The 21,259-nt window shown below is 35.9% G+C and overlaps 3 protein-coding genes across 4 annotated transcripts; 1 reads left to right on the top strand and 2 right to left on the bottom strand.

Moving 5' to 3' along the window:
* Nucleotides 1–1,311: 1,311 nt before the first annotated feature.
* LOC107011830 (UDP-glycosyltransferase 90A1-like) lies at nt 1,312–2,942 on the top strand. The gene has a single exon (XM_015211486.2). The coding sequence runs from the start codon at nt 1,363–1,365 to the stop codon at nt 2,734–2,736; it is 1,374 nt and encodes a 457-aa protein (XP_015066972.1). The 5' UTR covers nt 1,312–1,362; the 3' UTR covers nt 2,737–2,942.
* Nucleotides 2,943–5,695: 2,753 nt separating this feature from the next.
* Nucleotides 5,696–7,864, bottom strand: LOC107009378 (RING-H2 finger protein ATL46-like). The gene has a single exon (XM_015208704.2). The coding sequence runs from the start codon at nt 7,263–7,265 to the stop codon at nt 6,117–6,119; it is 1,149 nt and encodes a 382-aa protein (XP_015064190.1). The 5' UTR covers nt 7,266–7,864; the 3' UTR covers nt 5,696–6,116.
* Nucleotides 7,865–9,310: 1,446 nt separating this feature from the next.
* On the bottom strand, nt 9,311–18,226 carry LOC107011358 (DNA repair protein UVH3). Of its 2 annotated transcripts, none has more exons than XM_015210826.2 (15): nt 18,026–18,226; nt 17,684–17,934; nt 17,054–17,223; nt 16,819–16,945; nt 16,390–16,467; nt 16,216–16,269; nt 15,540–15,724; nt 13,723–15,436; nt 12,862–13,056; nt 12,429–12,514; nt 11,964–12,222; nt 11,732–11,868; nt 11,559–11,643; nt 10,752–11,276; nt 9,311–10,255 (listed from the first exon to the last, which is right to left on the bottom strand). In XM_015210826.2, exons 4-15 carry the CDS (start codon nt 16,825–16,827, stop codon nt 9,581–9,583), a joined length of 4,002 nt encoding a protein of 1,333 aa, XP_015066312.1. In that variant the 5' UTR covers nt 16,828–16,945; nt 17,054–17,223; nt 17,684–17,934; nt 18,026–18,226; the 3' UTR covers nt 9,311–9,580. The 2 variants fall into 2 exon arrangements, with proteins under 2 accessions (XP_015066312.1, XP_015066311.1); XM_015210825.2 differs by having other exon boundaries at nt 16,819–16,936; nt 18,026–18,113.
* Nucleotides 18,227–21,259: the final 3,033 nt, after the last annotated feature.

Genomic DNA, 21,259 nt, shown 5'->3' with positions numbered 1-21,259 from the left:
ATTGTAATGAATAATAAAAAGTAACAATTACAAAATTCAAAGATTTACGGCAATAAAACATTCATAGAAAACTAAATAGAAGTCTAACAGAGTGAAAAAAAGACAATAAGAAATAGAATATTTAAGAAAAAAATACAATATAGACATTATTCTTATAAGATTGATGTATATATAGATGAAAAAATAAGTACAAAATTAGTACATAACTCTCTGAGTTTTTATCGACTCCTTTCATATCTTATCAAAATTAAAGAGTTTTCATCATCTGTTTTTACTATAGAATAAAAATAATAACCTAATAATCTTGGTAGGGGTTTCATGAGATAAAGAAGTTGAATTTATATAAATAGAATAGAAGGAATATCAAAAGATATCTTAAAATTTTAGTTTAAATATTTGAAGGTTATGAATAAGAAAAGATGAGAGTTATGAATATTAAGAGTATAAAAGTTAAATAAGTAATTAAAAAATAATAATAAATAAATGAAGAATATGAAAAAAAATTAAAGTTAGCAAACCATGTAAAAAGAACAACTAAAGTTCTTATCATATAATTAAGCATTAATGAATTTAAATTTGTGAATCTAGAGTCATTTTTTAATAATAATAGAGATGACATTATCAAGTGCGTCTTCATTTTGTAGATTTGCACCCTTTAAATTATTAAATTTCGTTATTAATCATAAAGGATAATACTTTATCCATATCAATCATATTATTCATGAGAGGGGTTAATGAAAAAGTAATTAGAAGAAGAAAAGTAAAGAAATTTAGGTAAAGATTTTTCTTTAAAACATTATATTTATTATTTACATATAGATTATAGATGATAAATATTAATATATTAGATACTTAATTAGAAATTAATCTTTGAAAGTCTAAAAGTCATTAACATTTGATTAAATTTATACAATCAAATATTTAAATATTTTATAACAATTTAATTTATAGAAGGAGTAAAACCGTAATTCAAGTTTCAAATTTTTTGTTTATGCTTTTAGTAATATATGATAAATAAATTTAAATATGACAAATAAAAGTGAAACCTACCCTAATTAAATTTGCTTAAAGCTAAATTTTCATTTGCATTCTCTCAATATAAGCAATTTTTTTTTTGATAAATGTGATTTCATTTGCCAAAAAATTAGCATTATTGGTCTTGATATTTCAAGTTGACAGTAAGAGTGGTCTAAATTCTTCTAGAAGGATATTTTTACAATCTCATTTATATTCCACTTGAAAATAATATTTCTTTTTATTTTGAATTATATATTATTTTCTTCTTTTTTTTCACACTATATAGCTTATTTCAGATAATATACTTCAAAAATATTAACAAGCCGAGGAACAGAGTGCAGAGAAATGGCTTGTACTATCCATGTTGTTGTGTTCCCTTTCATGTCCAAAGGCCACACAATTCCTATCTTTGATCTTGCTCGTTTTCTTCTCCGCCGCAATATTTCCATCACCATCTTCACCACTCCTGCTAATCATCCGTTCTTCTCCGATTCCCTTTCCGGCACCGACATCAGTATCATCGAAATCCCTTTTCCTCAAAACATACAAGAGCTTCCACCAGGCGTGGAAAGCACTGATAGACTACCATCCATGTCCCTTTTTCCTACTTTTGTCAACGCCACTAAATTGATGAAACCCCATTTCGAGAAGGCCTTGGAGACTCTTCCTTCAGTTACTTTCATGATCACCGATGGCTTTCTCGGCTGGACTTTAGATTCAGCTAACAAGTTTGGTATCCCAAGACTTGTTTATTTTGGTTTGAATGCATTTTCAAGGGTATTGACGATTTCAGCTGCTTCAGTTCTTAGGACACAGGTGTCTGATGATGAGCTATTTGAAGTCCCTGATTTACCCTGGATCAAAATCACTAGGAATGACTTTGATTTACCCTTCAGAGACCGAGAACCTAAAGGCCCCCTTTTCGATTTTGTCAAGGAGCAATCCATGGCGACCTCTAAAAGCTATGGTCTGCTTGTGAACAGCTTTTACGAGCTCGAATCTGTTTATGTAGACTGTTGTAACCGTATCTCTAGTCCTAAATCATGGTGCATTGGACCTTTATGTGCGTTTCACGAGCCGGCAAGAGTCACAGAGAAACCTTCGTACATCAAATGGCTTGACAGAATGCTAGAACAGGGGAAGCAAGTTTTATACGTGGCATTCGGGACCCAAGCAGAGATATCTCCTGAACAATTCAAGGAAATCAAAATTGGGTTGGAGAAATCTGAAGTGAACTTTTTGTGGGTAGTTAGGAAAAGTCTAGATGAAGTCGAAGACGGGTTTGAAAACAGAGTGAAAAACAGGGGACTGGTGGTAACAGAGTGGGTTAATCAAAGAGAAATCCTGAGCCACGGGAGCGTTCAAGGTTTTCTAAGTCACTGCGGTTGGAATTCAGTGATCGAGAGCATATGCGCAAAGGTGCCTATACTGGCATGGCCAATGATGGCTGATCAACACCTGAATGCAAGAATGGTTGTGGAGGTAATCAAGATTGGAGTAAGGGTGGAGACGTGTGATGGGTCAGTGAGAGGGTTCGTGAAGTGGGAAGGACTAGAAAAGTCAGCAAAGGAGTTGATGGAAGGAGATAAAGGGAAAGAGGCAAGGAAGAAAGTGATGGAGATTGGAGAAGCAGCCATTAATGCAGTAAAAGAAGGTGGATCATCATGGCAAACGTTGAATGAGCTGATTGTTGAGTTAACTGAAAGTAAAAGTGTTTGAATTGTGTGAAAACCCCAACATATCATATCATCGCCTTTATTATCCTTTCTCTGTTATTGTTTCTTGAACAACAAATTGTGATTTTCTTACGAGAGAATTACAGTATCTGGTTCTTCTATTGTGCAACTTTTATTCTGTTTTTTCGTTTAACCTTATCAAAACGATTGATCACCCTTTGGATATCTGAGGATCCAAGATTTGAAGTTTTTGGATTATCGCGTTTAAATGCTTTCCAGAAGGTAAGTCATTTACTAAATAAAATGAACATCAGTTTGAAGAATCATACAGAACATAATGAATGCATCAGAATAGAATTACATCTGTTTTACTTACAATCTCATAATTAAATGAAGTACGAGGTTGATAAATTATTATAGTTTAGTGATTAAAGAATATTTATATGAATATAAATCATTTTACCAAAGATAAATAAATTTATTTTATAAATACGTGACATTATTATTTAAAAGAAATCAAAACTGCGATGACCCAATGAAGTAATTGAGTAACTAGGGTCTCGAGTACCTAATATTGTAAAGAATATACGTCGTCGTTCCAAAAAACAATATTAGAATAACCAAAGATCCAATTACATTTTTATTTTATTTTTAAGTGAGAAATTTCAGTTGAAATGTTTATATAAATGAACATAACAAAACCAGTTTATGAAGCTTTTAAGTCGTCTCATAAAAAAAAATTCATAACAGAATATGACTAGCAAAAATAGGAATATGCTTATGAATATTCACTACAGAACTTACTGTTTAAAATAAATTTTAGATGAATATTTTGTATCATTATATGTAATTACGACTTATTATAATCATACTCAATCCGGTGTTGATCACAGTAATAAGTAATTACTTGGCAAGCAAATTAGTTAAGCCAAATCATATAATTAAAGATTTAAGGGACCAAAACACACTTACACTATTTGGCTTTATTGAGTTTATCTCAATTATTGAGAGCGTAAGTTTCCTACTTGAACTATTTATCATTGATGTAGCCGTTAATAAGTTATGAGAATTTTTATTATTATTATTATTTGTAAATCAATCACAAGTTTAACTGATTAAATTAGATCCAATAAGTTACTGGAGTGCCATTTGATTATAAGCTCAACTGAGTTGAATATTTACAGTATAACACTAATTCATCCACAAACATAATTCAGATTCCAAACACGTGATATGCATCTATTATTGCTCTCAGTTTACTATATTGTTCACATTTTTGGTAGAGCCATTCTAATAAACATCTATATTTCATTTTTTCTCGTTTCCATCATGCACCTGCTTAATTTCTGTTTTTTTAATACCGTGCGTACTATATAACAACACACACACAAAAAAAAGGAGAAATATTGTCATTTTGACTTTTGAATACCCAACCCCCACAATGATTCACCATAATTTAACTATGATTAATTTCAATCCATGAAGTAGTAGTACACACCGATCACCATACTTCTTTATTTACTTTGGAGCTTCTGCTTATTTGTCTCTCTTTCTCTTCTCATTTTTATAATAAGGGAGAGCTAAGGGCGGGAGAGAAAACGGGTAAAAGAAGTTTCTCACCTTTTGTGACTCGAATATACAATATTAGTGTGTGAGGTAGAGATAGAGGATGCTTATCAATATGAGAAATCCGACCTCTTGTCATAAAGATAAAAAATACATGAAGAAAAAAAGATAAATATACCCCAAATTTTGCGATTTAAGCGCATACACACTTTAGGCGTCGTACAAACAAAGAACATTTACCTTTTGTTAACAAACTTATTGAATTTTAAAAAAATCCTAAAATTGATTTTTTTTAAAGCGAAATGGTCTGATGGACCCTTATACTTGTATGCGTTTATATTGTGAACCCTTCTACTTGTTCTTTTGTCATCTGAATCCCTGAACTCAGTAAAACTTAAACACCTTTTTGACTACTCAAATGTGTGTATATCACAAACGCCTGACACGTAATTTTAAAAATAATTAAAAAATGACATGTATGATTATAAAATGACACATGTGTATATTGATCACTCCATGTCATTTATTCTTTTATTATATTTGATTAATATACCTACTTTCTCTATCCAATTTTTATTTCTCTTTGCTATGGCCGTCTCCATCCCCACAATCTCACTTTTTCTTATCTTCATACCCAACTGGGAAGTATCAAGCTACGTAGAATATATAATATCAGGCCAAACACAAGGTGACATGCTACTTCCAGTGTCTCAAGGAGAATCTGCAGCTAGGCTGGGTGAAAGTGACAAATGAAATTTTCTATTCACTCACCTTTTTCCTTTTTTCAATCTCTTATACTCTTTTCATCGAAGTAAAAATGTTGACACAATTTTTTAGTGTTCACAATTTCATCAAAGTTCAGAGTTAATTTTGAGTTATGGGGTTTTGGTGGTGACAGATAGCGCTAACAAAAAGTGGGTGTCTATATTGTTCACAACTGGTGGAGTTTGGAGGGGTTAAAAAAACGAATGAGGTGATTTTTTAATGCCCCGTGATATTTTTGAAACTAAAACCAATTTAGGGCTTTTTTTTCAATGCAATAAATATGTGTTTGTTAATAAGATGAGTAAATATGTTATATTCATTAAACGGCCAGGGTGTCACTTATTTGACAAAGGGTATATAGCTCTAAATCGCAAAGGTGGAGGTATCGTTGCATCTTTTCCCAAAGTAAGAATTATGATCAACTTACTAAGATTAAGCATGATTAGTGTTACTTAGCAGCAGAACAAAAAAGTAAATAAAGATGGCAGGATGAATTTTAACTTTCACTATGTTATGAAGTCAAATGAGATGAAGTGATTCCAGTAAAGGGGTAATCTTACAGCAACACCTTTCTTGGATCTCACCACTATTAAAGCACAAAAGATTGTGGTAAAAAAACTACCACCCCACCCCACCCCACCCCCCCACCCCAAAAAAAAAATCAATCAAGATGCTTTCTCATTTCTCAACCATATTGATATGAAGTAAATTTGGCAACTGCAAGTATCAGGATGCAGCAAAGAAGCCAATGTCGAGTGACTCGTGTCTAATAGAGTAATTAACATTTCAAGAACCAACAACAACATACTCAATATAATCCAACAAGTGGGTCTGAAGAGGTGTAGAGCTTTGCGTGCAAACCTTATTCTACCTAGTAAGGGTAGGGGATTGTTTCTAATAGGCCCTCGACTCAGAGACGAATATGTTGTAGGACTTCAAGAGATAAAATACAAATACAAGCAATCACAGGATACAAGTATTTATCCATTCTACAATCTAAGATTGTTAATATGTAGCATCTCAAAGGATTCCAGTACCTCTACGCCATCAGATAACAAAAAGATCAACAGTGAAAACAAAACATAACGTCCTTTAACTGTCTTCTGTTTTTGCCAACCAGGTTAAGTCCATATTAGGACGCGGATTCTCCAATTGACATTCTGAAGAAGTTGCAAATTTTGCCTTCTTCGACCAAAGCCAAATCTTGGAAAAAGAATAGCTATCCGTCTTCGTTCCAATACTTATCCTTTTCCCCTCCCCATCACTTTCTATAGATAAATTAGCACAGCGTTCGCGCAACTTGGCAAGCTTCACATTGTACGCGTTTTGCTCACTGCTCAAGTCTACCATAACATTAAAGTCACCCACCACATACTGATATGAACCCAATGAATAGCATCTCCTAGCATCCAAATTACTACTACTACTCTCTCCTTCTCCCTCCTCTGCACCAACATTCAATTTTTTAAACTTACCAAGTCTAACAGGAAATGTTGCTTTATCAACAGCAACTTCCTCAATTTCAATTGTTTTCTGAGCAGCAGACAACACATGATCTCTATTACCAGCACATCCATCTTCTTCTATGGGGCTATCAAAATCAAAACCTGCTAAGAATCCGGGATCGAAAAGGGTCCCTCTACATAAGGGGCAAGTTGAGTTTGTTAAGAGCCATGTATCTATGCAATTGATATGGAAAGCATGGCTGCAAGTTGGGAGTAATCTCAACTGGTCCTTTTCAGAGAATTCACACAAACAAACAGCACAATCAAAGGGCTCTTTAGTAGGACCAACAACTACTTCTTTGTACACAAAGACAGGTAATGCATCAATAAAAGCTTGATCAAGACCAGATTCATGTTGATGGAAAAGCTGCTGCAATTGTCTTTGCAAGGCCTCAGAACTAGAAACTTCTGGCTGTCTATTAGACTGAGATGATGATGGTGAAGAAGAAGGGTGTTTGATAAGAAATCTAACAAGCAAGTGGAGAAGACCTGATATGAAAAAGATAACAGCTAATATGACTATAATGATAAGAACAACTGGACTAATTTTGTTCCCAGAAGAAGATGGAGAAAGGCTTGGTGCTTTGTGAAAATTATAATTTGCACCAAATGAAGAGTGAGATGTGGGAGATAGAGAAGGGGCATATGCAAACACACCCCCTTTCTTCATTTTCAAATGGGTATGCCCAAAATCCAATCTTTGCACTCTTCTAACTTCAGTAAATAAACAGATCATCTTGGGCACATTCCTAGAAAAACCAAAGTTGAAACAACTTAAATTTTTTCACTGTGACTTCTTTCAAAGCATTACAGGTTGCAGCCTTGCAGCAAACTGGCTGTGCTTAAAGCAGCAATTTATTCAAGAATTGTACAATAAACAGAAAGATGATGACAAATTACCCAGACAGAAAAAAGATAAAAGGCCAAATGTTTAGCTGACAAGACACCCAAATAGCCACAATTAGCAACCAAGACTGAATACACAAAGACCCTTTGAAAAAAAAATGGAATCTTTTCTTGCCTCAGCAAAAACAAGACTTCAAGATTAAGGGGATCTAAGAACCCCCAAAAAAAAAGTAAAGATTGAATCTTTGAGCATGCACAACTCTTAATGTCTCTCTGAATATCTCATACAGCAAAATATACATACAACTCTATATATATACTGACAAAGTGGATTGTAATTTGGTGGGGGGGGGGGTGTTGTTCTGAACTGGAAAAAGAAAGAGACAGATATGGAAGAGGCAAAGCCAAAGGGAGGCAGTGACAAGTCGCTAGTCTCCAAGAATAAAGAGTAAAGAATGCCAAAAAGAAACAGCACAATTTGCTCTTTACTTCCCAATAAAATCAAAAGGAAAAAAAGGAAAAAAGAGAAAAGGGAAAGTAGTAAGAAAAAAAAAACAAGTTTTAAATATTCGCACGCACCAAAAATAAGGCGCGTAAATTTTGGTAGCAATTGGGCTTTTATTTACGTTTCCCGCGGGGCCCATTTTGCCTAACGCGGGCCTTATTTAGATCTACGAAGGGGCCCAGATGAAATTTTCTCCCCCTCTTTACAGCTTTTCCATTTTTCGTTTTTTTAATTTCAATATCTCACGTGGCATATTAAAGATGTTAAAATTAAAAGATATTTTGGTGTATCAAATTACAAAATTTTTAAAACTCTTTTTATCTTCTTAAATTTTGTGTCTAGTTAAACTAAGACACAAATTAAAATGGACGGAATTCTACTTGCTAAAATTATTTATATAGATAGACTGTAAAGACAGTTTTACCACACCAACATAATTCGTTTTACTTAAGGTAATTTACTAATTTAATAATCAGTCTAAGTTTACTATAGAGATTGATATGTACCTAATTTCTAAATAATAGGATGATAGTGTTACACAATTAGAATGTGAAATAACAATAATTATATTTATGTAACTTATTCCTTACATGTATAAGAGCAGAACATTAGAATCTTTTCATGCTACATTCCATTTGAGTAAAGATAAATTACAACTGAAATGAAATTTAGTGTACTGATATATACCACCGCAGCATTTAAAACTGTAGAAAGAAGTCGTTTGGGTGCTTTAACATCTGAGCAACTCCCTCTTGTGTCTCTTGTAAGGATTATCGTTAATAGTCAATACTATATCTATCCCCACATCACATTCACAGAGACCACCGGAAAATACTTGGTACTTGCACGACTGTTTTGTACCAAATTAAATAATTTCACATCGCTATTTAGAGTGGAAATGCATGTCACTTAAGGTAATTGGTAAGTGATAAATGTGTGTATCACATACAAAACTTGTATTCGTTGCCTCCATACAAACACTCTTGGTGATTAAGTTCAATTTATCCAGAGACAATTGGTAGTGGGAGAAACCGTCCCACCAACATCACCCCTAAACACAATTTAGAAATAGAGTTAGCAGATTCATGTCCCAACATATGCATTTCGTTTTATTCTGTAAGTAGCTTTTTTCATGTAGGGAGACAACTTGTCATCACGGTTTGTTCAACCAAAGCCAATGCATTTGACAAATATGTTACACTACCATGAGAACAATAACAACTCTCCAAGGAAATACACTCACCAGTGAGTGTCACCAAACATCGGCTCACTTTTGTAAGAGCCCTATTTCGAGTTGTTCGAGGTTTTCATAATACAGAACTTAAATGCCTTTATCTCTCAAAACTATTAACACATCACATCCAGGAAATCAGGACAAGTACAAGGATAATTGTTCTTGCCAGAAAAAGAAAGATTGCAGCAGCAATGTGTTAGCAAGACCAAAAACTACTGTACACAAACAAATTTGTTACTCATGAATCCCTGTAAGTTCATCACTAAGCAGTAAGTACCACATATGCAGCTTGGAAACATATCTGTTACACGACAGATGAATTCAATAACTTATCCGCTTATACAAAAATCATACAAGGTGGGTACTCCCACAATGATGCAAGCATTACATGCGAAAGATGAAAAGAAATTACATGCTAACCTAATTCATATACAAAGGATTACCCGACACAGCAGCACTGGTATCATCAGCTATTCTTTCTCCGCTTCCTCAAATTTGGCATTGCACGGAGAAATACTGAACTGGAAACATAATCATTCTTCCCCATATTTTCTAGGTGTGGGGATACATCGTTACAAGTAATATTAATTGTGTTGTGTAAATCTTGCTCAATTTCAGATGCACCTATCCCTGCTTCACATTGCTTCTCACTTGTTTTCCTTGAGGGGCTAGAAATCAATTGATTTGAAGCATTACCACTATTCTCATCTCCTAAAAGCTGAGAAGAATTATAAATATCAGAACCCTCAACTGATAAGATAGGGCTAGAAGCATTTATCTCATGCTCCATATCTCCATCATTTTCCTCTAAACAAAACCCACCCCCCATTTTAAGGTACTCCTTAGACAAAAGATCCCCAGGAATAGGATCATAAGTTTCATCAAAGATTGGTTGAGCAGTAGAATCCATCTCAGCCCCGCCAGCATTTGTTTCAAGGTTTGACAGTTCTTGTGGACAGTAATCATCACTTGTATCATTCTCATTCATCTTACTAGAATCAGCAGGATAACGTTCAGCAATGTCCACATCTACTCCTGATTCTCTCCTTTCTAACTTTTCAGCAGTAGAATCTCCATCATCTTTGTCAGACTCATCATCTCTCTTCTCACTGTAATTTACTGTTTTCCGATGACGCTGTGACTGAAATTTCAATTAGAACGAAATGGAAAAAACATTAATCATGAACTGGAGATGTTTAAAGTTAAATAAAACAGAAATAGATAATAGAGAAAGTTCCCTTCTCCTGAACACTGAATATGTAGAAAGTGAGTAATATATCATACATCACATGTAACAAGATACTACTATTATGAACACCATATATATAGGACTTGCAGAAACAAAATATCATAGGCGTAAAGATAAAGTCTTCCAAAAGCTGCCTTGAAAGTATTGACCTGAGAGAATGGAATATCAACTTTGATTCTTAATGGATATTCAGTAGAGGTTATGGGAACACAAAACAAGGCATGACTTGACATTAGCACCAATGCAATGAGTACCTTCCACTATTACAAAATATAATATCTAGATGAGTTCTCAAAGCTATTCTTAATGTTTGTAAATTTCGCTCAAAAAGGTGTAATCATTATGGGTTAAATTAAACTACAATTAATATTGCAGGAAAATGACTTACCCTTCTTGTTTGATTTGGCTTTTCAGGCTTCTCGATTTGTGATTGTTGCTCTATATCACTATCTTTTTCACCCTCAGAGCTTGTTTTGGAGGATCTGGAGGATTTTTTACCTGCCTTCCACACAGATCGAGCTGTTTCCTTCCCTCCTCCTATACTACCACTTGATTTCTTACTGGTGTTTCGCTTGCTTCCTGCTCCCTCTGGAGGTTCCAAATGTTCAGTCTGCAGATGCCCTCCTTTCCTTTTCCTTGACTGCTTCCCAACTGATCTTTTTGTTGTAGTCTCCTCATAATCAGCACCAGCAGACTCATGTCCCCTCGGAGGATCCTCCATCTTTTCCTCATTCATATCATTAGATTTTACTACTCTTTTTTTACAGATTCCAGGAGCATCTTGTGCACTTCCATCCATTAAATCACTGGATTTGTTCCCAGTCATATATTTAACAGCCTTATTTATCCTCTTGCTACGGATTTTAGCAAATCTCTCATTAAAAGAGTAGAAGGCTTCCAGTCGAAGTTGTGTCTACATCAAGTAAATAAAGGAAAAGTGAGAGAAAAGTCTTCATCAGCTTCCTCTTTCTCCAATCAGAGAAATTACCACAAAAAGGAAATTGTAAGTACAGATCATTCAGAAACAATACAAAAGTGATGTATTGACATTTTCTTATCATTGACATGGTTATTATATCCATTTGTTTTATTTCGGCAGACACAATTTATTTCCACACATTTTTTTTTATAGATTTCAATAGCAAGAAAGTGTGTTTGAATAAGACAGGTAGAAGAATATGAAAAAAGGACCAACCTCATGTTTGTTGTACTCTTTCAGGACAGGTACTAGCAATTCATCTGCCTTCTGGCTGCTCCAGCCGAATTTCTCCCAACAAACTCTGCAACAAGCAAAATACTCATTAAGAGTCATATATAAATCCTAATCCTCATTAGACCTTTCTAAGGAAAAAATTGTGTACAACTTACTTCCGAAGAACAGAAACATCAGGTTTCCCCCATGCGAAAGGCTCTGTTGACTTGTCAACTCGAGGAGACGTATATGCTGAAATTACAGCATTACTCGGAAATGAAGAAGGAATATGCCAGTTTTTACTAATATTTCTCTGTGAAAACGATCCCAACATAAAGAAAGAGTGAGGTCATGCTTTTCCAATCAAATAGACAATAGATTTGAAGCAAAAGCGCACAACTGGTTTACATGTTTATTCATGAAAATCTGCCTCGACTTTTCAGCTCTGTCCTCAGAAGCAGCATTGCCTTCGAGATTACTGGTTGAGCAACTCATATCAGGATCACCACCTTTACACCCTCTCTTCCTAGAGTTGGAACCTGCCTGTGAATCAAGCCCCCCGAGAATGGATGGATCTGGCGATTCCACCCACTCACGAAATTTCTGAAGACCATCTTCCTCAGGAAATGCATTTACAACTTCAATGGCATTAACAATACCAATCCCACTGCGCCGTGAAAGAAAGAACGGATAAGGACTTCCGAATGTCTAAGACATAATTACATAGATGCTTCACGTAAAAGAATTATACTATCTATGGTCTCCGGATGAGAATACGCAAACAAGACTAATTGGCGGAGTCAACAAGAGAGGCAGAGACACCTGGTTAGCAGGATATAAAACTTTGTAAAAGAGCCACAGAAATAGGTTTACCTCACTCCTTCAGTATAATCGCTCCCAAGGAGCAATGCCATACGAATAATTTTTTCTCTATCCAACCCAAGCTCACTCTCCACATCCTACAAACAGCAGATATATGATCAACCACATGCACTAATAATGAAAGGAAACTACAATGTTCTCTAAGAAATGAACATTGGCCATGTAGTGTACCACCAACCTCAAAACCCTTTTTTTTTCTTATGCCCAATTTTTATTCTCTCTTTTGGGCGGGTGGGGTGGGGTGGGAAGTGGTTGTGATAGTGATCATGAAAAGAAAAACAATTCATCTTACTACAAGCATCATTTAACAATTGCAGTGAAAAAAAAATCGTTAAGAAAATGACCTAAACAATTATAGCTGTAGAAACCTAGTTGCACAGAGACAAACTTAAGGGAAAGAAGAATATCCAGAACACTGATGAACCTTCATAAAGTATGTCTCCACATATTTGCGATCATCAAAAATATTCTTGTATACACTTCGAGCACCAAACAAGAATGCATCAGAGTCGTCAGTAACCACACCATCAACAAGATCTGTAAGTTCCATGTACGCACATTGGGCTTCAGCTTCCATTGGAGCTATGATATATGGCAAGCCAAACATTTGGAGCAACTCCTAACATACAGAAAAATGTAAATCAAATGAATTGAACTACTGATAATACTATATCACCAATTCACCACAAAACATCAAGGAAAAGAAATCGAGAACAAAAACAACGGAGATGACTGCTGACCAGAACGCTGGAGCAGGAAAAGACAAAGTACTTTTTTGATAAGGAAAGATGTATCTATGTAAAAGTTTCAAAGATATTTCTATAATCTACTACACAAGCCAAAGTCACTAAGCAAAAAACAAACACGCATGTTTGGAAGTCAAGTTGATAAACTAACCAAGATACACCAAAATTACATGATTTAAATAAAATGAGATACTCCTATACAAAGTATGATCTTAGCCTAGAGGCACTACATCTAAAAGGCATGATCTTATAGACTAGAACATTACACCCAAAGAGTTGCTGCAAAAAATTCACTGAGATAGAACAGACAGTATGGCACGGCAATGACAAAACTGAACTGGTATCACTAAGGATCAACATGTAATCACACCCACCAAGCACATTTCGGCAAAATTGAGAAACTAAATACAATGACAAGGAACACCTCAACCAAAAATTCCTACTCCCTAGTGTAAAACAACTTCCTTATGATAAAATTTGTTATTTGGAAATGAAGTAGGTTTAGAATTGCATTGAAAAAAAAATCATCAAAAACCTACCTGGCACTCTGCAAACATTTCAGAGCTAACAGACTCTGCATTACGCTCAAGCTTTCTCTGCTCATCTCCTAGTTTTTCACGCTCTTTATCCAATACATGCATCTCCTCTTCCAAACTAGCCATCATAACTTTTTGATCTTCTTTTGTACTTGCGGAGTCCAAATGGCCGATTCTCTCAAATAATGGGTGATCACAAGCACCTTCCTCATCTAGGTTTTGTGCACTATTGATATCAGTTGTAAAACCCTCGGTGAAAGCTTTGGTGAGTTCTGTTGTCTCATGAGTATAATGATGTGCGCCTGCTCCAGATTCATATTCTTGGGCATCAGTGGTTCTTGCATTCGTTGATTCATTCAATGTTGATTGTTCTATAGAAGTAACATCTGAAGCACTTTGTGTGTTATTGTTACACGAAACCCCAACAGTGGTATCTGCTATCTTCTTTTTAATCATGTCAACTTCTGATCCATCAAGTGGAATGGTCGGTTCCATATGTATATCACAATGCAAATTTCTGTTAGTATGACTGGTTGCTTTTTCAATTTGCAAATTTCTGTCAGCATGACTGGTTGCTTTTTCAATCTGCATATTTCCGTAACCAGAATTCCCTTGAAATTGTTCTCCCATATGGCTCCCCAAACTTTTATTACTCCCTGCGATATCCATCTCATGAACAGTATCATGCAAGTCAGCAGTCTGAATTTCAGATGGTAAATCTTTCTGTTGAAGAATTTTGTGTACCGTTGGACAGTAGTTCTCTTGACCAAAAGATTCACTACTTATACCCTGAGCAGCTATTTGAATAGCTTCTTCAGACATCTCTTTTTCATGAGATTTGTCAATGTATCTATGATCTCTCATATCCTCAAGACTCCGCCTTACTGCTTCCTGATAATTGGCTTCTTCTTCCAAAGCACCTTTATAAGCACTTTTTGAATCTGACGGAAGTAAGGGAGGATCCTCGCAAATGTCTACACATCCTTCTTCCCATTCTACTTCAGCCTCATCATCCATGCCATCTATCTCCAGTGGAGCCTGCCTTTCCCCTTGAGAATTATTGCTTAGCAAGTCACCTTTCTTTTCAATCACTCCTTCCTCCCACTCAACATCCGAAGCAGAATCTAGACACTGCTTCTTTGAAGGGGAATCATCCATAAGAAATTCCATCGTTGGATCACCTGCCACTAAACTCGCAAATATATCATCATCATCATTGGCACAATCATGTTCAAAATTATCTTCAAAAGATATCTGAATTGTAGTCCCACTTCTCAACTCAGATTCTTCATTTTTGTTGTTTAAACAAGCCTTCCCATCATCATCTGGATTGGATGAGTTCAGATGCGAAATTGTGTCAGAGACATTTACAGGGGTATGTACATCAGTGTCACTTACAATAGGCACATCGCTAAAATCTTTATTTCTGGACACATTCTCCTCCTCAATTTCTTTCATCAAATCTAAATTTCTCTGTAAATCTCGAGTCATGCGAACACCCATGGCTCTCAGTCTGCTGACTCGAAGATGACCCCTCTCATCCAGATATGTCTCCACATCATCATTAAATGCCGTTTCAGGCTCAGACACAATCGATTCTAGCACGCTACTAGATTTCCTTGTCGAAGCATCACTCGCAGCATTTGCCAAAGTATTTTCTGTTTGTACTTCACTTGACTTCTTACTAGTTTGATCTTCCCCAGCAGATGCAAGGACACTGATAAACGCCGACGTGCAATTTTTTTAGTGGACACTGATGATTTAAGCAAGAAAAGGAAAATGAATGAATGAATAGAGCAAACCAAATGATTGTTACTTACTCTTTGTCCCCAGTAAAAGATGAGGAGAAAATAAATTCCCTGTTTGCTTCAGAAGCAATCCTTGAAGTGCGTACACCACCTATTCCCCTTCCAGCAGCAGCTTTCTGAACTTCACCTATCTCGCGTCGAAAAGCAACAGTCTTCAGATAAGATTGTATTTGCAGTTCTGAGAACTTCTCCGGGGCCTGAGAGATGCAACTAGAGAATTAGAATGGAAAGATAAAGAATATATCAATATATCAAAAGGAACACAGCACCAGTTCTTAACCTACCAACCGCAACTAACATAACTGGACAACATAAAAGATAAAATTGTAAGCTCAATAGTCCTGGAAAAGGACTAAAGAATGTTTGAAGCCCACCATCATAAATTATGTAGCATGTGACAGAAGTACCAACTAAACCATCAACCTGACGAAAAACCTTTTTAACAACAAATAGATCGTTTAAAAGACATCATCACGATCCATCTAATGTAACTCACAAACAAGGACCAGTATTCAATATTGAGATATTGTGCTGTCAAACATGAACTGCTGTGCGCAAACTATAAATTTTGTACTTCAAACTACAAAAGGTACGTATCTTAAGAAGATACAAGCCCGAAAAAACACAAAAACAATTGCAGAAAGAGAGATCATTATGTACTGATGCGCAAGAAAACTTAATGATATACCTTCTTGACCTTCTGATACTTTTGTCTGTTCTCTGCCATCAATCTCTCCCTCATCTGGCAAACAAGTTATCAATTGATCAAACAAAGAGAGAAAATTCAGCATAAACAGTTTGTCTCCCTTTTGAGGGAGTAGTAACTGGATACTTCTTCCATAAGTAAAAGAACTACCATTACCTGACCAAGAAGATCAAGTTGCATAGATGGAGGTAAAGCAGCTAAAACAGAAGGATCAACTTTTCCTTGTGTATCTGGCTGCACATTGCATAAAGAGTTTGGGGGTTAGTAAGAGAAAAAAAGTCTATTCATAACCTCGTCAAATATTATCACAAGCATAACAATTACATATACGCAATTAAGTCCACAGATTGAAATAGTAGAAATTGAAGGCATAAGCCTGACCCAAAAATTATACAGATTTCCAGCACCAGAGGCATCACCGGATCTGATACTTGTTAGTTTTATTACACACACAACTATAAGTTGTACTGATACCAAAAGCATCAAAAAATCATTTTACTACTCAAATAAAGTGACTTGCACCATGCACAGTCTAAATCTGATGTGTGAAGATGAAAATGAAATCAACAAGCACTTGATGCTAACCAGTATCATCTCTTCATCTTCATCGGTGTTATCATTTTCAGCAGGAGCCGCAGCACAAGATGTTGATGCATCATCAGCAAAATTCCAGTCTTCCTCTGCTTGAATAGAAGCTGCCAACCTTAATTAACTTGTCAAACTGAGTGTCAGAATCATTAATGTCCACATTCGAGTATAAAGCAACAAGATCATACAACTATGACAAAAAAAGATCACACAACTGACTACTATAACTTACATCTCATCCAATGCTTCTTTGTCATAATTTTCTGCCCCCAAGCCATTTCCTTCAGCCATGTTCTCCATCATTCCAGTTGCTTCTGTTATAACCTTTTTACCCTTTGTATCATTCAGTTTCCTCTGGTTCTCCAGATCCACAGATAGCTCTTTGAGCCTCATTGCCTTAAGCTGCAGGTAGAAATGGATAAAAAAAAGTTATCCAACATCATGCAAGCTTCTAAATGCTTACCATAATGAGGTTGCTAATAAATTGAGTGCATTTTAAGCTACATCAGACACTGACAATTTCCAATTTCAACAGAACAGAGAATCAAGGAAATATTGATTTTATCAATGTTTCTGTCCTCTGCCTGCATGATAATCCATGACAGCATTGATGACGAACACTAATGTGATCCAGAATAAAAAAGCAAACATGGACCATCTCATCCAACAGATAAGGACAAAGATTATTTACGTTTTAACATGCTCCTAAGCCGTGAAAATACGTTGTTAGTAACTAAAAAACATTTAAAGAATATTATATTGTATGACCAGTCTTATCCCAAAAACTCAAGTTGTTCTAAAAATGGTACACTCATATGTTCCAAGTCTGCAACACATAACTTCAAATAATTGAGCGACTAACATGATTAAGGAGCAACTTTTCAGCCGTCTTCCTAATTTTGGCCTGAGCATTTTCCCTCTGGCGGCGACGCGCAATCACTGTTCGACGTTTCAGAGCAGGTGTACCACCGTCAAATACAAATACTGGCTTGGTCCGAAGGTAAAGTAGCTTGCAAATTCGACGGAAAAATCCCAAAATATGAGCATTCCGCACCATCTCTCCCTTTTCATCTCGCATTGCTTTCATGAATTGTATAATCCATATACTCGCATCTGATAAATAACAATTTTCACATAGTATAATGAGTATAAATATGATCACTGAGTTGTATTAATTAGGGTTAGGGTTTAAGGATGATGTTACCGATTGCCAGTTTTTTCCCGGAGAGGGTCTCGACGGAGACGCGGCGGCCAACAGGGGCGATGAGATCCCAGAGACCTTGAACACCCATTTCAGTTTGCCACTAAACTGTCGATGATTGTGTTACAGTTTTGAACTATTGCCGCCAAGTTAGTACAAATGGGTTGAAAAAATGGAACGGGAAGTCGGTTGGTTATTGCAGGGGCAAATTGGGCAGCTTGTTTTTATCCCATAGAACCATTTAGGTAACAATGACCTTACTTTTTTATTTCGTATTTGATTATGGTTAATAATTAGTCTCGGAAATTATTTTATACTAAAAAAAAATAGTGGTATTAACTATTTTATATAAAAAGTGTGATAGTCATTCGGTATAAAATGTAAAAATTAATCTCATAAGATGTTCTAGTTTATTTCATGTATCCTAGCAACCAAACGACTTCTATATAAAAATTATTGATACTCAAATTATGGAGAACTTCAAAGTGGAAATTGCATGTTCTCACTTAATGGTTGAATTCGTTAAAACCATTGATAAAGCATGAGATTAACTATAAGAGGAGGTTATTCAGGTAATAAACACCATTCACCTCCAACTTTAAAGGTTGATGGTTTGTCTCCAAGAAAGCAAAAAGATGGAAGTTACCTAAAAGCACACATGATTATGACCGAAAAGTAAAATCAATCACTTGTCTTTTCTCTTTTTTTGGGTACTAAAGATGAAACTTCATTAACTAAACAGGAATGTTACAAGGAGTGTGCACAGACCTATTTGGTTATACAATACATTTTCACATACCAATCTTATTAAGCTATGCAACTGGAGTAGTTCTAAGCATAACTTCGATATTCTCCATTTCCCATGTACAAGAATTTCTGGCACAAAAGAAAAACGTTTCTGATGATGCACTTAGGTTGAGGCTCTTCCCCTTCTCCTTAAAGCTAGAACTTGGTTTGATGATCTTCCAGCTTGATCAGTCCATAACTGGGATGAGCTTTTGGACGCTCTTTGGATGAATTTTTTTCCCAGCTAGTGATTGTGGAGTTGAGGTGTCTGTGTTTCGACATTCAAACAGAAGCCACATGAGAGACTACATGAAGCATGGGTGCGGTATAAAAAGTGTATTAGAATGTGTTTTCAACATCGTTGCACAGATGAGTCGCTTCTGCAGAGATTCTACTATACTTTGAACCCAGAGAATGAAATTCTTGTGGATAATATGGCGAAAGGAGCAATCCTAAACTTGACTTTTCCCGAGGCAAGTAAAATATTGGACTGAGTGGCTAAGCAAGCACATGCATGGGACAATAAATGGAGAGATGTATCCTATGGGTCCTCAAATTCCACAATCACCCAAGACAGAGATGAGACCATACCCCAACTTTCTACCCAAATGACACTTTTGACTAAGCTAATAGCGGAGATGATGGCACAGAAGGTCCATGTGGTTGAAAGGTCAAGTGGGCAATTACAGGAGCAATATAATCATGTCCAAGACTAAGAGGAGGATGCAAATTATGTGAGCAGCTATCAAGGAGGGCCAAACAAACAAAGAACCAACTACCAAGGAGGTCAGGATCATGATCAATGTGGTAGTGTAGTTTCAGGATACTTAGATTCACTTGTGTGTTTTCGAGATGTTGAGCTTTAGTGGAATACATTTGTGATGCTGATATAATTCTAGAATGATGTATATACCCTGCACAAGTGCAAGTGCTCAGCTTAGATTTGTTTGCAGCCTGTAGAGCATCTTGTAACAACGTTATACGTATAGTTGACATTAGTTGCTTTTAGTCTGACAATAACTTTTAGAAAGTATCATCAAAACTCAAACTTTCATACATGTGATTTAGTTAATTAGGCCTTGAGTTGAGCTTATGAAGATTTGTGATTCCTCCAATTGGTGGTACTACAAGACAAAAGACATAGTTGTTGGCGAGTTCAAGTCAGATGAGTGTAGTTATGTTCGCTAATGTCTCTGAATACCTTATGAGATGGAAACAGAATTGTTTTGTAAGTAGAGTGAATACACTGGAAAATGCCTTTGTTACTGTTCTATAACATGAATAATCCATGTGAGTTCTGTGTATATTGGAAATGCTTTTTATAAGGTAAGGTCTGTTTACACTTGAAATTTACTTGATTTTTGTTTCAAACTGGTTAACCATGTATCTCCAGTTAGATATGGTAGCTTCTTTTTTCAGCAGTTGCTCAGCAAAAACATTTCAAATTAGACAATTTCCTTGAAGATCCCCTAATATCTACTTATTGCGTAAAAGTTTTTTTGTAGCTAATTATTTCTGTAGCAAAACCTTATCTGGTTTCGATGTGCAATTTCTTGTTAACGTACATTAATTTTTTTTAGTTTTTGTCCAATATGTTAAGTGATTGCGTGGTTACTTGTGACACGTTCAACCATTTGTTTGTTATATTCTTGTAAAATGCTGGTGTTGCTTCAAATAGAACAACCTTTTCTTTGCCACTAACAATGAAATCACATATCGTCCAGTTACTAATTCCTGCTGGCTCTTTCTATGAGTATCGTTACACAGTTGTTGATTACGGCATTGCCTCAATTGCTAGTACTAAAATATCTAGTTTTTCTCGGGTGGTTGAACTTCTATCTGTCTTTGAATTTTGATATCAAGTTCTGATGGAGAAGTGAGAAAATTCAGTGGCTGTATGTGAGGAGACTACGTGCTTTGTGATAACTAATTTGGTTAGTAAGTCAAATTTTTAAATAACAAATCAGAGATACCCTTCTCTATGTCGAATTCTAGATATTGGAAAAGTATTGTGGGACAGGTGGTGGGTGGCAGAGAACCACCGTCACGGGTAGGGCAGGTGGACTGCCCTCTTCAGGGATAAATTAGGGGGTGATTTTCACTATAAGAGGTTGATGCAACAACAGTTGAACTGATCAAGGTGGAGGGGAGTATCGGGTTTGGGAACACCCAAGGGTATGACCTAGTGGTCAATGAAGTGAGTTGAGAACCACAAGGTTTTCAGCTTCAGTTTCCAGTGGAGGCAAAAACATTAGCCTTGGTGGATAGAGTTACCCGGTACTTGTGCTTGTGGGGGATAGCAGGTGCTTTGTGGGATTAGTCGAGGCGTGCACAAACTTGCTCAGATACCATGGTTAAAAAAAGAAAAAGAGTACCAGGGGTTGGAGAGTGATTTTGCATTGGGGAGGAGAGTAGCACACTAGCAGGGACGGGGAGGGGAGAATTTCATCG

Source organism: Solanum pennellii, chromosome 2 (genome assembly GCF_001406875.1).
Source record: "Solanum pennellii chromosome 2, SPENNV200".
In the NCBI taxonomy this organism is placed as follows: domain Eukaryota; kingdom Viridiplantae; phylum Streptophyta; class Magnoliopsida; order Solanales; family Solanaceae; genus Solanum; species Solanum pennellii.
The sequence above is the reverse complement of the archived record's forward strand: the minus strand, read 5'-3'. Positions and strand labels throughout refer to the sequence as shown.